At 44.9% G+C, this 13,565-nt stretch overlaps 1 protein-coding gene across 4 annotated transcripts in view; it reads right to left on the bottom strand.

The window, feature by feature from the left end:
• The window catches only part of PCSK5 (proprotein convertase subtilisin/kexin type 5), a 1,700,773-nt gene that overhangs the window by 1,354,987 nt on the left and 332,221 nt on the right, over window positions 1–13,565 (bottom strand). For all 4 annotated transcript variants that reach the window (XR_013607101.1, XM_078675787.1, XM_078675788.1 and 1 more), the window contains exon 3: window positions 2,209–2,322. Coding sequence is in view for 3 of the 4 variants with exons in the window: in XM_078675787.1 (XP_078531913.1) it covers window positions 2,209–2,322 (114 nt within the window). In the remaining variant the exon portion in view is untranslated. The remainder of the gene's footprint in view (window positions 1–2,208; window positions 2,323–13,565) is intronic.

Below are 13,565 nucleotides of genomic sequence, written 5' to 3'. Positions count from 1 at the left end.
AACCTAGCATGTTGAGCTCAGAGTGGGGGGGAATTCTATTTATCTTTTGATCATGTATTACAGAATGTCTCCCTTCCTCAATGATTCTGCTTACTATAAGGTATGGGAAGACAAGCTTGTCTCTTGCGAAGTTCAGGTAAAAGAAATTTAGCATGTACTAGACAGCGGCAAGGATTCTACAGGCTTGTATACAGACCTTCAATGCGGTCCACTTTGTAGGGTAGCCACACTCCTAATCTCTTGATAATGTGCATGTGCTGCATACTTCAGGTTAACTATTTTATTCTCGGTGTATCAAGCAACGACCTTTCATATTTCTGTTTGATAAGAGTACATTTGCAAGTCTATTGAGGGTGGGGTGAAAAAGTACCTAAATTGTTGAGAAATATCTCCAAATCGGAGACCTACCCAAGAAGCTGCCCCACCCCCTGCATGGAATACAGCTAGTGCAAGTGGATACCCAAAGAAGACTTATATGAGAGAAGGGCAACAGAAACCATGGGAAGATATTAAGACCAAGAAAAAAAACACACAAGATTGATAGTGAGGGTGATGTAAAGAGAACCGAATAACTGGGAAAATAAGTGAAATCCATTCAGTGACTGGGAAAGATAAAATCACAAACGCTCGAAATAGGCGACCTAGAAGAGTAAGGGGGGCCCATAACAAGAAAGGAAGTCCAAGGGACCTATAGCTGAAAATGGCTTAAGACAGAGACATAAATATATATATCGGCTAAGAAGCGCTGTGGAAGCGAGCTGGGGTGTCGATCATGTGATCAAGCTCGCTGTCGAGTGAAACGCATCATGGCAGGCATTATGCCCGTTTGATTCTGTGGTTTACTCTGGAATAAACTGCACTGCTTTCGCCATAATATTACGTTTGAAGCCTCTCTGTGAGTCTGGTTGAGGTCCGTGCCTGTTGGTTCTGCCGACAGTGATGTTGTGCAGGAATTAATATATATATACACACAAATATATATATATATATACTGTGATCAAGGGCATCCGCCCGAAACGCGTCAGTTTTCGCTTCTGCTCTGCTCAATAAAATCAACTGCCTCAGATTGGATTCGTAGAGTCGTCTGTTCGGCCCCGGGGCTGCAGTCTGGCTTTTTTGTTCTGAAGGAAGATATATATATATATATATATATATATATATATATATATATATATATATTTATTTATTTATATATATTCAACTTCTCCTTCCCTCCGGGTGAAGAAAGCAAAGGACACAGCGGGTTTCAGGGGTTTGCCATTTAATGAATCTCTCTGCATAACCAGGTTTCGGCATGTGCCTTCATCAGATGCCGAAATTCAAATGCCTGCTCTCCGTTCACTTGTTCTTTTATGGGCTCCTCCTCTCCGTAGTTCAGGAGCCTCACCTGCCTCGAATCACCTTTTGTTGCCAATTCAGAGGACTACCAGTCCCACAGTGCAGCATTCGGGATATTCGATGCAGAACGGGGCCGCCATGATGTCACTGCAATTTTCACCTCCTGCCCCTTTCTTTCTGCCACGCACTTCTCTGCACCAGCATCGGAGACGCCAATCTGTAATCCGCGTCTCCCCAAGCAGTCTTGGCCCGCCGACCACAGCGGCTTCCTGGTATCAGATTGGTGAGTGGTGGGTCATGGTAAATTTCCGATGCCTCGGCTAAAATCAGTTCATTCCCATGCCTCCGTGACACACTTCTAGCGAAAGGGTCCTTTGTGCGCCTCACGGGCGCACAATACACTGTGAACTAGAAACAGTGTCTTAATTTCACCCCTTATAATAGTAGTTAATGGGGTAGCTTTAGTAGGCAACATGCAATGCAGATACCACTTTTTAAACATTTTATCAACTTAGGAAGGATGGAAGGTCGAGCTGGCCTTGTGTCTTTCAAATGTGAGACATGCACATACAACATCTTGCTGATCTATGGAACATCACATAGCACGAGTCTGTGTTTAGTTATACCCATATAGTGCACAATAAGGTTTCTAAATTGTATGCCATCCAAAGTTACAAAACCCCCTCTCTGAGCCCTACAACGAGGAAAACAAAATGCTTTGTGATACATTCAGTGATATCTGTTCCGGATACAGATGTATTTATAAGAGTTAAAAAGGCATGTTTTGTGCTTGATGGACATGCAGCACCATTTAAGGCGTGGAACCCACCATAGACACTTTTCAGGAAAACGACCTATGTGCATACTCACCATATACCACATACTTGGCCACTTGGGGTCGTTGAAAAACGGAGACTGGCTACCACCAGCCTTATAATCTCTCTTTATCCTCCTTTTAACCACCTGCTGCTGTATCCACTCCACCTGCCAACAAGGAAAATCTTTGGTTAACGTTCAGTTCGATCACATTTGTGAGAAATGCACACAATCTTGGAACATTTCCCACGCCTTAAGTCAGACACATATTTCATCTCAAGTGTGGTGCCTGTTGGCAGAGGCTGCGCGGGGCTCGCTTTCGTAATCTGTGCTGGGCAGGCAGGCTTGGCGGCGGAATACAATAAATGTGACTAGCCTTCCCAGCTACAAATAGCAGATGACAATCCCATCACTGGCTCGCATAAACCTTGTCTCATGCAATACAGTTCTCGTTTGTACTGATTTTAGGTGCTTCCAATTTTAATCATTAAAAATAGGCCACCATACTATTTCGGGAGAGTTTTCGAAAATAAGTTGGCAACGGTTATATCCGCTGTGTTGTCTCTTTAAATTGTTAATTCTTTAATGTATTCAAAAGCCACATCCGACAAAACAGCTTCCCAGCACTGGGAGAAAGAGGTGTGATGATTTGTCGTCATTAACCTTGCAGTGCTCTATTGTCTGGCTCTGTGCGTTTTCGTTGTATAGAAATATACATCTGTTTACCAGTTGCTGTAAACTGATGAATTGCACGACCAATCAATGTGCTTCAATAAGCATCGTATGACTTGTGCTGAATTGAGTTTACAGGTGGTTTATTTCTGGCAGTGAATTCAATGTAAAAGTGTGCTACATTGTGTTAAAAGTTAATGCGTGCTAAGCCTCCCCCAAAACTATTAAATTTCAAACATCTGTGCCCTAAATAAATCAGAGGGCCATGCATAACCAAAAGGATCCCGATCTGCCAACAGCAAAGCCCTGGATCCAGACTAACATTACTCTCTACTTCTTTATACCCTCTAACCTTCATCCATAAACCAAGGTCAATCACTACAACCATTTGGGAAAGAAGTACCCACATGCCTGTCTATTTAAATACGGCAGGTCGTTCCAGCCTGTTCCTCCCCACCTTTAAATGCACATTTTCACTTACTAATTCCTTTTACTTCCAGACTGTCCGCTCCAACCTCCAGGATCACCTTTCAGCCTCTAATAGGACCATACAAGTTCTCTCCATCTTGTACCAATGACCCCTCCAATTTCTCTAATTGATGTCCTATTTCCCTCTTTGTTATCTTTTCTGAAACACTACTTACCCCAATACCAACCTCTAGCATCTTTTTGCATGGTTACCCAAGTTTTTTTGATTGGATTTGCTGACAGTTTGGGACTCTGGAACGGGGAGATTGCTAAACACCTCCTGGTGAATGGGTTCTTCGGACTCCCCTAAGCTTGTTAATAATTGGTTAACCCTAACTGGAATAACTGAATTTTGGGTAAGGTCCCACAGAATAGTAGCAAAGAAATGACAACTGTGGCATACAGACCAGATTCTACCTGTGGGCTGCAGAGTGCACTTACAATCATCCATCTTTAAAAGCATAGCTGCAGCACAGTATCTGCAGCCCTGATGAAGAACAACGTTGCACTACTCTGCTGTCAAAATACAACTTTTTGATATGCTTAAAATCATGCTTCTAACATTAGTTAAGTCACCTCTATGGATTTCTTGAGGCAGGAAGGTCCGGGTGCATAAATATTTAGAGAGGATACCAACCAAATATGTGGTTAACGTTCGCTGTAGTAACAAAATTTCAAAATGATAGTTGGCTGTGTAGGCTAGAGCAGTCAACTCTCCCGCTTTTAAATCTAAAACTGGTATTTATAAGTCCACTCATGAAAGGTACTAGCAAAACGTCCTCTTCACAGCACAGAGCCAATCTACTTCTTTGGTGAACATACATTTTTTGCAAACATGCCCAAAATTGGATTTTCATGAAAGTTGCTCAACTTTATCTGAAGCCTGGACAGTACCAAAACGGATAATGCTACAACACTTGCCTATTCCTCCACAGTAACAGTTTTTAGACTTCCTCAGCATAGTGGAAAGGTCTGAATGACTGCCAGCACAGAATGCAGGCCCCCTGGGAGCAGTTGGTCTGCCTTCTGGTCGCTGGCAAGAAGGCAGGTGAGATTTGTTCAACTTGGCCCTCTCCGCAGGGTCAACCCTGAACTTTTTGCATTCACCCTCCTGTGTTCTGACCCAGTTTTTGTTGGCTTTTAGGACTCTGTGCATTTTACCACTGCTAAACAGTGCCAACGTGCTTGTGCCCTATCTTCTAAACATGGTAACATTGGCTTAAACCAAATTGGCATGTTTAATTTACTTATAAAACTCTAGTAAAGTGGTACTACATGTACCGAGGGCCTGTAAATTAAAAGATACTAGTGGGTCTGCAGCACTTTTTCTACCACTCACTTATGTAGCCTTTTAAATATGTCTCAGGCATGCCATTGCAGCCTGTGTGTGCAATTTTAAACCACCATTTCTACCTAGCAAAATAAACCTTTTGCCAGGCCTAAACATTTCTTTTAATACATATAAGTCACCCCTAAGGTAGGCCCTAAGCAGCTCATAGGGCAGGGTGTAGTGTACATAAAAAGTTGGACACACGCACGTTTAACTTTTGCATGTCCCGGTAATGAGAAACTCTTAAATTCGGCTTTCACTACTGCAAGGCCTGCCTTTTGCAATTTAAAACCCTCTTTAATGGTAAAGTCCGATTTTAAGGCCCAATTCTGAAAATGGCAATTTTAGAAAAGGATACTTTTTTGCCCCAACCATTTGGTGCCTGCAGCGTATCTAGGATCACATGACCACATGTAGCTGTATTCTTCATGTATTGCTCCCAGGCGGTGAAACAAAGGGGCAGGGGGTGTGGGCAGGATGGGCCATCTCCACCTTCATGGAGGGGTAGAGCTATCACCTACCACACTTGCACATCACAAACAGTCTGCCTCAACACTCACAAAGGGTTTCACACTTGTCTTTTGTGCCCCCAGATAAGATGGGGAATGGGCAGGGGGATCAGAAAATTCCAAACACCTCTGGGGATGGAAACATCTAGAACCTTTTCCTACTTCAAAGCTGGCATGGACCCTCAAACCCAACTCTTCAGTACACTACTGTACCCGTAGATACTACAGAAGAAGGACAGCCTGCTACTGGAGGCCTGCCCTGCTTGCTGAGAATGAAGACTGGGCCCTGCACCCATCAGGCTGAAGTGAATCCAAGGGTAAGCGGACTGAAAAGTTCTGAGCTATAGGGACATAAGATAAGGAGGCCTCCTTACATCTGCCCAGCTGCATTAACCTGAAACCGGAATTTCCCAGAGCGCTGCTGGCCTCTGCTGAAGTGAGTTCCCGGTGGACAAAATTGGTGTGGCATTAATTGAGCTCCCCTTATAAGAAAAAGAGAATTCCTGGAGTTTTGGCCTCTTTACAACCACGAACGGGCCTGTTTGCGTGATGATCTTGCTACCCATGCCAACCAGCAATGTGAAGCTCCAATGGACCAGACTCTTCATGAAACAGCGAAGACAGGCAACGCAAGATCTGCACTTCTCGCTACAGCATCGACAGCCCGCCAACAGGTATCACCAGCAACAGCTGCCTGCGACACCCAACAGGATCTTCGGACTACATGATGACCATCCGCTACGTTATCCCTGCTCCTTGTGGCCACCTCGAACGTGAATGGTACACTTCTTGTGGGACAAACCCCATACCTGCAGGCACACCGCGGTCCGCCTGAACTTGTGAATTTCACTGTAATTTATGCATGCACAGTGATAGCAATACCAGTAAATCCAATGTATTTATTTATTACAGAGTTTTATATAGCGCGAACTTGACCTGAAAGAGCGCTTTACATGAGGACACATTCGAACACATTCATTTTTGTTAGGCACAGGGAGATTAAGTGATTTGCCCAGAATCACAGGATGTTCAGTGTCATTGCCGAGACTCAAACCCAGTTCCCAAGATTCGAGGTCGACCGCCCTAGCCGTTAGGCCAACTCCTCTCCCCAATGTTGATATACACCATAACTTATGCCCGCATAATGATGTCAATATCAGTAAATGCAATGTTGATGTACAATGTAGCAACTGTACTTATAATAATGAGAATATCAGTAAATATATCAATGGCTGCCATGTTACATGTACACACACTCACAAACTCGTATCATTGCTGTCGGATTTATCCGAGATTACCTCCCCATCAACCCAAAGTCAGAAATACGTGATCAGACAGGCCCTGCAACCCAAACCCAGGCCTACCTATTTACAGGTCACAGGTGGGGTTACACTTAGCCCAAAGACAAACGCGCACCCAGGGAAAATCCTGATTGAGCCCACAGATAGGTAGTCGCCCCACAAACCGGACCGAGGAGATTGGCTCCAATAAAATATGTTTGGCCTAAGGCACATGTTCCCAAAATACCACAAAGTTAGATGCCACATGTAGTTAGGAACACTCAGTCAATTAGGACACTACATATAACCGCACGAGGTGATCTCGCGCTCACCACACTTAACTTCTGGACACACAAACATTAACCCACACTAGCTCTCTTACAGGTCGAGAGTTATCGGTGTGCCCCTTATCAGATTGTTTTTCTTATTATTTAGGACTACGATACATCTTCAAAGAATGTCAAAGTGTTTTATTTCACCCACAAAATGTATATATGTGCGCCCAAAATTTCTGTACTCTGAGACGGTCTTCTCCCGGCCGCTACGTTACATACAACATATGTTATTAAGTTTTATTTTTCAAATCTTAAACTTCGCATCTCAATCAATATTGATACCTCCTTCCTTGAATCTGTAAATGAGCACTTTAGAGATTGCACTAGGGAGGTAAACTTGAGGTTTCTCTATTAGATAACCTTTCCTCAAAATCTTTCAAAGCCCTTTTAATTTTAACTAATTTAAGACATAACAGACTTTCACAGTGATTAATTTGAGCTGATGGTTGCCGGTGTGGCCCACCTGCACGCGTTTTTTTTTGGGGGGGAAGCAATAATTTTTCCTAGTCAGACTTTGACTCAGAGCAAGAGAGAGAAAAACACAATAGGGGAAAGGAGGAGGAAGAGTAAGATGTCAAACAGTGACAAAGAAAAACAGTGAGGAAGAAAAAGAACCTGCAAGACTAAGTGAGATAAAAGGGCAGGGAGTGCCTGGTGGTGGAGGAAAGGCATGAGATGGAATCAAGGCTAAGCAGCATTATAATTCAGCACCCAGACAATCGACGGCGCCAGCTGCTGGCGCCTGAGCAAAAAAGTTGAGCACTGGTACTTATTCTTTTACAAATTAAACACTGGAGTTCCAAACGAGCAGTTCATTCAAAGGTATGCAAGGCTTGTATTTAGAATGCGGATCATGGCAGATTCAGACTTCTAACCTTTAACCACCAAGTTTGCCACTTTGGTGTCCCAGGAGCTCCATCTTGGAGTCTGAAGCAAGTTTGGAAACGTACGAATTATCGAAAATCTTTACCAAGCAAGTCAGAATTCTCGGTAGCTTAGCACCTGTGAAGCAGACCTAAGCAGATTAAACAGAGCATGGAAGGTAGAAGATTGCTTTAAATCAGAATATTTAAACGCCCTCCCTACTGGTTGCTACACTCAATGTTTGTAGTCCTGTTCCGGATTTGAAATAATTATAGTGGTCTAACAGGAAAAGCTGATGAACAACAATCCTGTACATTTGTGGATACTCACCAAAGATTTATAGGTAGTTTTCCACCATGGAAACACATGAAAACACTATTCTGTCAAGTGCAGGAGTAATTGTGGCTCGCAAATGGGAATGAGTAGACAATATCCCAATGAAATAGTGGAAGGGGTTTCTCCAACGGAAAGATACTACACAAAGTAGCTAAATATGCTAATGCACAACAACAATTTTGTATGCAGATTTGGGCATCTGGTTGCAATTCTGCATGCAGAAAAACATGCATTTGAGTACTTAAAACAACTACTCTATAGGCATTGTTGTGAAGTAAATAAAATACAAGTTAATTCAAATTAGAAGTAAACCCAAGTGAGCAAATGTCTGACGATTCACACACTTTTCTGAAACAGGCTCACAATTTCAATCCTATCACCCTCCACCTGACCACCACCAATTGCCTCGGTACAACAATCTTTAAAATACACAAACCGACCAATGCAGATGTCTAAATGTGCTCACCCTACAAGTGCCCGATCTGCATCTACATTTGCCCCAAGCACCTACTCCCAATCACCACCAGTTTGCGGTTTCCCTCACCTACCAAGCTGGCTACACTCATGCCTATTGGTAGCGCGATACAAGGTGCTTTCCAGTTGTTGGTTGATGGTGTGACTTCCATGACATGCTAGATCTATAACCGCATCGACACAAAATAAAAGAATACGACAAAAGCAGATAAACCAGGAACGGAATACAGGTATCCTGTTATATATTTAGATTTTATATTTCTTTAAGAATTTCATCACAGAAATATGGTACAATTTCACAACGTAATACATATCAACTTATGGAGATTTGTAGTTTATTATTTTTTGGGGGTACATCTTGACAATGTATTTATGAAGTTTTCTACCATATCATATAGAAAAAAAAACTTTTACAGTGAGAAGCACCCAATCTTCTTGAAAAGCGGAGTCATCAGCACAGCAAATGTACTTAAGACACAAACAGATTACATGAGAAAAACACCTATGCCTATCCATAGTGGATGGTTCTTGCCTTTACAATTTGCCTAGCACATATTGATATAAGCATATACTTTTTAAGTTGAAAACTAGCTTGGTTTTGGAAATAAGACTTTTTTTTAAATTTTATTTTTTTACCAAGTCTTTTGATATCCAATTTATTCCCACACACATAAGAGGATGATGACTGCTGTTGTGATTATTCTTAAGGTCCTACACATTGTAATGAACAGTGGTTATTTTGTAAAAAAAAGTGCCAGCTCAAAACTTTTTAGGATGGCGCTGCCCCTGTCCCTGCTGGGGCACCCTGCCTTCCCCACTGCTTGGAAGCAGTGACAGTTGGGTACTTTTTAAATAGGTTTGGGGTTTCCAAAAATATCTATCTCAAATAAATGCAAACAAGCTCGATTTTTTAAGAACAGGGTGTTAAAAGTTAGGCTGAAGACCGTCAACATTATCGGCGCCCTCTTGCTCTCCTTAAACCTTTTGTGCGCGTAAAACAGCCGCCATTTTTGGACACCATGGCTTCCCGGCTCTCGCCGAGAGCCAGCGCGTCTCTCTCTCTCTCCCCCCTAACTTCGCTAGCAACCCCCTGCTTGCACCTGCCTTGGGTCATAAACCCCTCTTCGGCGCTGCTCTGCCCCAGGCCCTCATCCTGTTCCCAGCGCGACACCTCCCTGTTTCCCCGTCATGATCTCCGGCCCTTTTTGATGCAAACCCTTTTCCCCGTGTGCCCGTTTGTCTTCCCCGTTCCCAGACCGACACCTAGCTCTGCCGATACCAACCTCTTGCCCCTCCCCATACAATAGGAAGCTTCCCTCCTCAAAGGATCCCCGAGATGATCAAAGCCCCCCCACCCCACGAGATCCGATCAAAACCCGCACACTCCGTGAATCGGCGGAATACCCAGCTGCGCAATGATCATCACCTGTTGTGAACGGGGCGGGGACTTCCACTATAGCCTTGCATGGGAACGGGCTGGGAAGGGGGGATTCTGAGGATGTCTTTCTGTACATCAAAGTATCAACGAGAATGTGTTACATGTAATAAAGAGATAAACTCGTGTATAAGAGGCCAGGCCTCCGGGATGCAGTTAGAGCACCTCTGAACGATACCTTCTGTCCGTTTCGTTGTGTTCTCCTCCGGAGAGAATAAAAAACCTTGTTTCCTGCCTTCCAGTCTCCAGCGCCTGCCTCTTCAATGGTTTAACTTCTTTGTGGGTTCAAGAGGCGACATCGCCGGGCAATAATTAAGGATCTTATATTCTGGTTGGTAGTGCCCCCCCAGTTTGTATTTTTCCACAATTGGCGTCCCAAGCGTGGGGCCCATCAGCGACCCATGGATCCAGTGGGAGAGGTCCTGACGACAAAGTGAACGACTGCAACGATCGGGAACGCGTCTGTCCGATAGACCCTCGTCTGACAGCCGATCATCCGAACTTCACTGGTTCCGAACAGACCTCTCTCGAGTGATCTACGGTCCTGACTGGGAACCATCAGGAGTGCCGCGAGGATAACGAAGAAGAGAGGACGATCGGGCGCTGGATTCGGAAGTCAGGAAACTGTCCATGCGGTCCGGGTAAGGTCGTGTTACCACGACAAATTGCGAAAAAAAAAAATTGCTTGATTGTTAAATACTAGTATTGCTCTTTTTTGTTTAATTGGAGATTCACTGTCTGCAAACGGAGAAACAACAGGCTCTCTCTTTGCAAGCAGTGGAGGATAGGTAGGGCAGACAACCGTGCTTATTTTTCTCCCCCACTCAATAGTCACCTGAAACTGAGCTGTTGTTCACAAACTATTGTTTCCTGGAGATTCCCTGTCTGCAAACAGGGAAGAGACCACCCTTTTTGCAGATAGTGAAAAAGGTAGGTAACGCAAATCTTTGCGGACCTACTCACTCTCCCCATTGCTATTTGTCGGTCTTTTGTTATCTTGATCCACGAGGGATTCACTGTCTGCAAACGGAGAAACAAAGGTCTCTCTCTTTGCAAGCAGTGGAGGATAGGTAGGGTAGCAGCCGTGCTTATTTTTTTCTCCCTCACCCTATAATTGCTTGAAACTGAACTGTTGTTCGCAAAATTATTGTTTCCTGGAGATTCCCTGTCTGCAAACAGGGAAGAGACCACCCTTTTTGCAGATAGCGAAAAAGGTAGGTAACGCAGATCTTTGCGGACCTACTCATTCTCCCCATTGTTATTTGTTGGTCTTTGGTTATTGTGATCCATGAGGTATTCACTGCCTGCAAACAACGTAGAATAGAAATATTCTGTCTAGTCTTTGCACCTAGTGATAAGATAGGCAGTGCTGACTTTTTAGTCCCTCGTTACGAGCCGTCATGTCTGTCTTCTCCCCATTGATTGGTAGCCTGTTTAGCCCGGACCGCTTATTAGAGATGGACCATCCAGCCCCACTGGAAGGCACCCCTAATAAGGACATGTTCATGAAGCATGGATTGACCGCTATTGCCTATAGTAAACTATGGCATAAATATACAAAACAGGGTCAAGAAAGTCAATGGCCCCTGACAGGATCCTTCGATGATGATAAAATAAAAATGCTAGAAACTGCCCTGGGTAAAAACAAGACAACACCCACTATGCTTGATAGCTTCGGCATGTGGCGAAAAGAAACTGAACAGCGTAAAAAGAAAACTGAGAGTAGGTTGGAAAAAGAGCTGCAAAAAGCAGCCCACCTAGCTGCTCAGAAACTAAAAAGGGAGATAGAAGAAAGAGAAAGCTAAACAGAAACTAGAAAGGGAAACGCCAAGCCAGTGTCCGGTTAGAACCCCCTCCATGCTCTACCCTGACTTGCCCTCGAAACGACAAGCCAATGAGGACCTGCTGTTAGGTCCTCCTATCATCTACATGCCCCCTCCATACGCCCCTTCTCGGCCCTTGGCGCAGCACGCGCCACCCCCAGGTACAAGCGAAGGTACCGCCGCAGCGTCGGCCCCAATGGCCTCTGTGCCAGCCGAACCCCTGGTATTAAAACCCGCATCAACGACAACGTTAGACGAGCATGAGACTCGAGGGGCTGGCCTTGCAAGAATAAACAGGCTAGACAAAGATGAGCGAGCGGGGATCGACAAAATAGCAAGGACACTGGTAGAAAGGAAGGATGATGAAGAGTACATCACAGATATGTTCAGCTCGTATACAGGGAGTCACAGACGACATTTTACCGTACGACTGTGTTATCATGTCTTGAATGCATACGAGGACCGATATCGAGACAAAGGTCCCGAGAGCCTAAGGACTCTGTACCGGAAGGTCGATATCGGGGATGAGGGCGAGTGTGATGTGTCGGACCTCCTTACGCGTACGCTTGAGGTTTTCCGCCACCTCACTGAACGAAAGCCGGGAGCTAAATCCACGGCCCCCGTAGTGACCGAACCACCAACCGAGCAATCTAACACCATGATGCCGATACGTGAGGCTGCCCCTTACTGGGTTCCCCCTCGAGGTACAGGGACTCACGATGATGCCAACAACCAAGATGCGAAGGGAAGGGTAGTATACAACTGGGTCTACCAGCCATGGGACCGGCAAGAGATACTGACATTCCGAAAATCTCTACCCGACCTACGTAAAAACCCCACTGCCTTCTATACTGAATTGGGTACAGCCCTGGGTTCAACTATCATGACCCTGGCTGACATCGACTTGTTCTTCGGGTTATGTCTACCAGCTGATGTGTGGAAGCAAATCCGGAAAGTCGACCACCTTGAGCTGTTCGGACATACCTGGCCACAACTCGATGACTTGGATAAACAACGGGGACCAGGACAAAAGCCATTGAAATCCATTCTAGACCTCCCAGATAAAATTGTAGAGAAATTAAAAACCCTGATCCCAGAAAAGAAAGTGGACTGGTCGATAGTAACAGCCTGTCGCCAAAAACCCCAGGAGGATGTGTCGGAATACTTCTCCCGGTTTGAAACGGTGTTCTCCGATTACAGCGGCCAGGACATGACCACTGCAACCGGACACCATCTGTTTGTCCAGAATTATGTTAAGGGCCTATCATTGGACATCTCCCAGAAACTACAGGCCAGCGAGAGTAGTTGGGCAGCCTCCAAACCTACAGCGATTCTTCAAATGGCCCAATATTATGAGCATCAGAAAAATGAAAACGATAGGGCGACAGAGAAAAAGAAGAAAGACTTAAAGGAGAGGGTGATGATTGCCAAACTGCAAGGGGTGACTATAGGACGAGACCAATACCGGGGAAACTACCAGACAAACGCCCCTAAGACTGCATTTCCCCAGGACCGCACTCTGACTCCCTACAGTGGACGCACAGACCTTAGAGATGACCAGTGCGCTTTCTGCAAAGGGACTGGCCATTGGAAATCCCAGTGCCCAGTTCTCCTGGAAATGATCAGGAACAGAGACCCCAGGGATGCAGTAAACGGACCGAGACCTAAGGGAACACAACGAGGGCCCCCAAACGACGTGACTAATGACAGATCAAGCAGACCGAATACGTTCGATCGACCCAGACAGAACCAATATCAACAATCCGACTATGACGACACTCACACCTTTGCATAGGACAGCCAAGGGCGAGGGAGGGATCCAGTCGAGCTCTATGTTGACCAGCAGGGCCCTTATGTCACTGCTAAGGTCCTGGGTACCAAGTCT

This window comes from Lissotriton helveticus, chromosome 2_1 (genome assembly GCF_964261635.1).
Source record: "Lissotriton helveticus chromosome 2_1, aLisHel1.1, whole genome shotgun sequence".
Taxonomy (NCBI): Eukaryota; Metazoa; Chordata; class Amphibia; order Caudata; family Salamandridae; genus Lissotriton; species Lissotriton helveticus.
The sequence above is the reverse complement of the archived record's forward strand: the minus strand, read 5'-3'. Positions and strand labels throughout refer to the sequence as shown.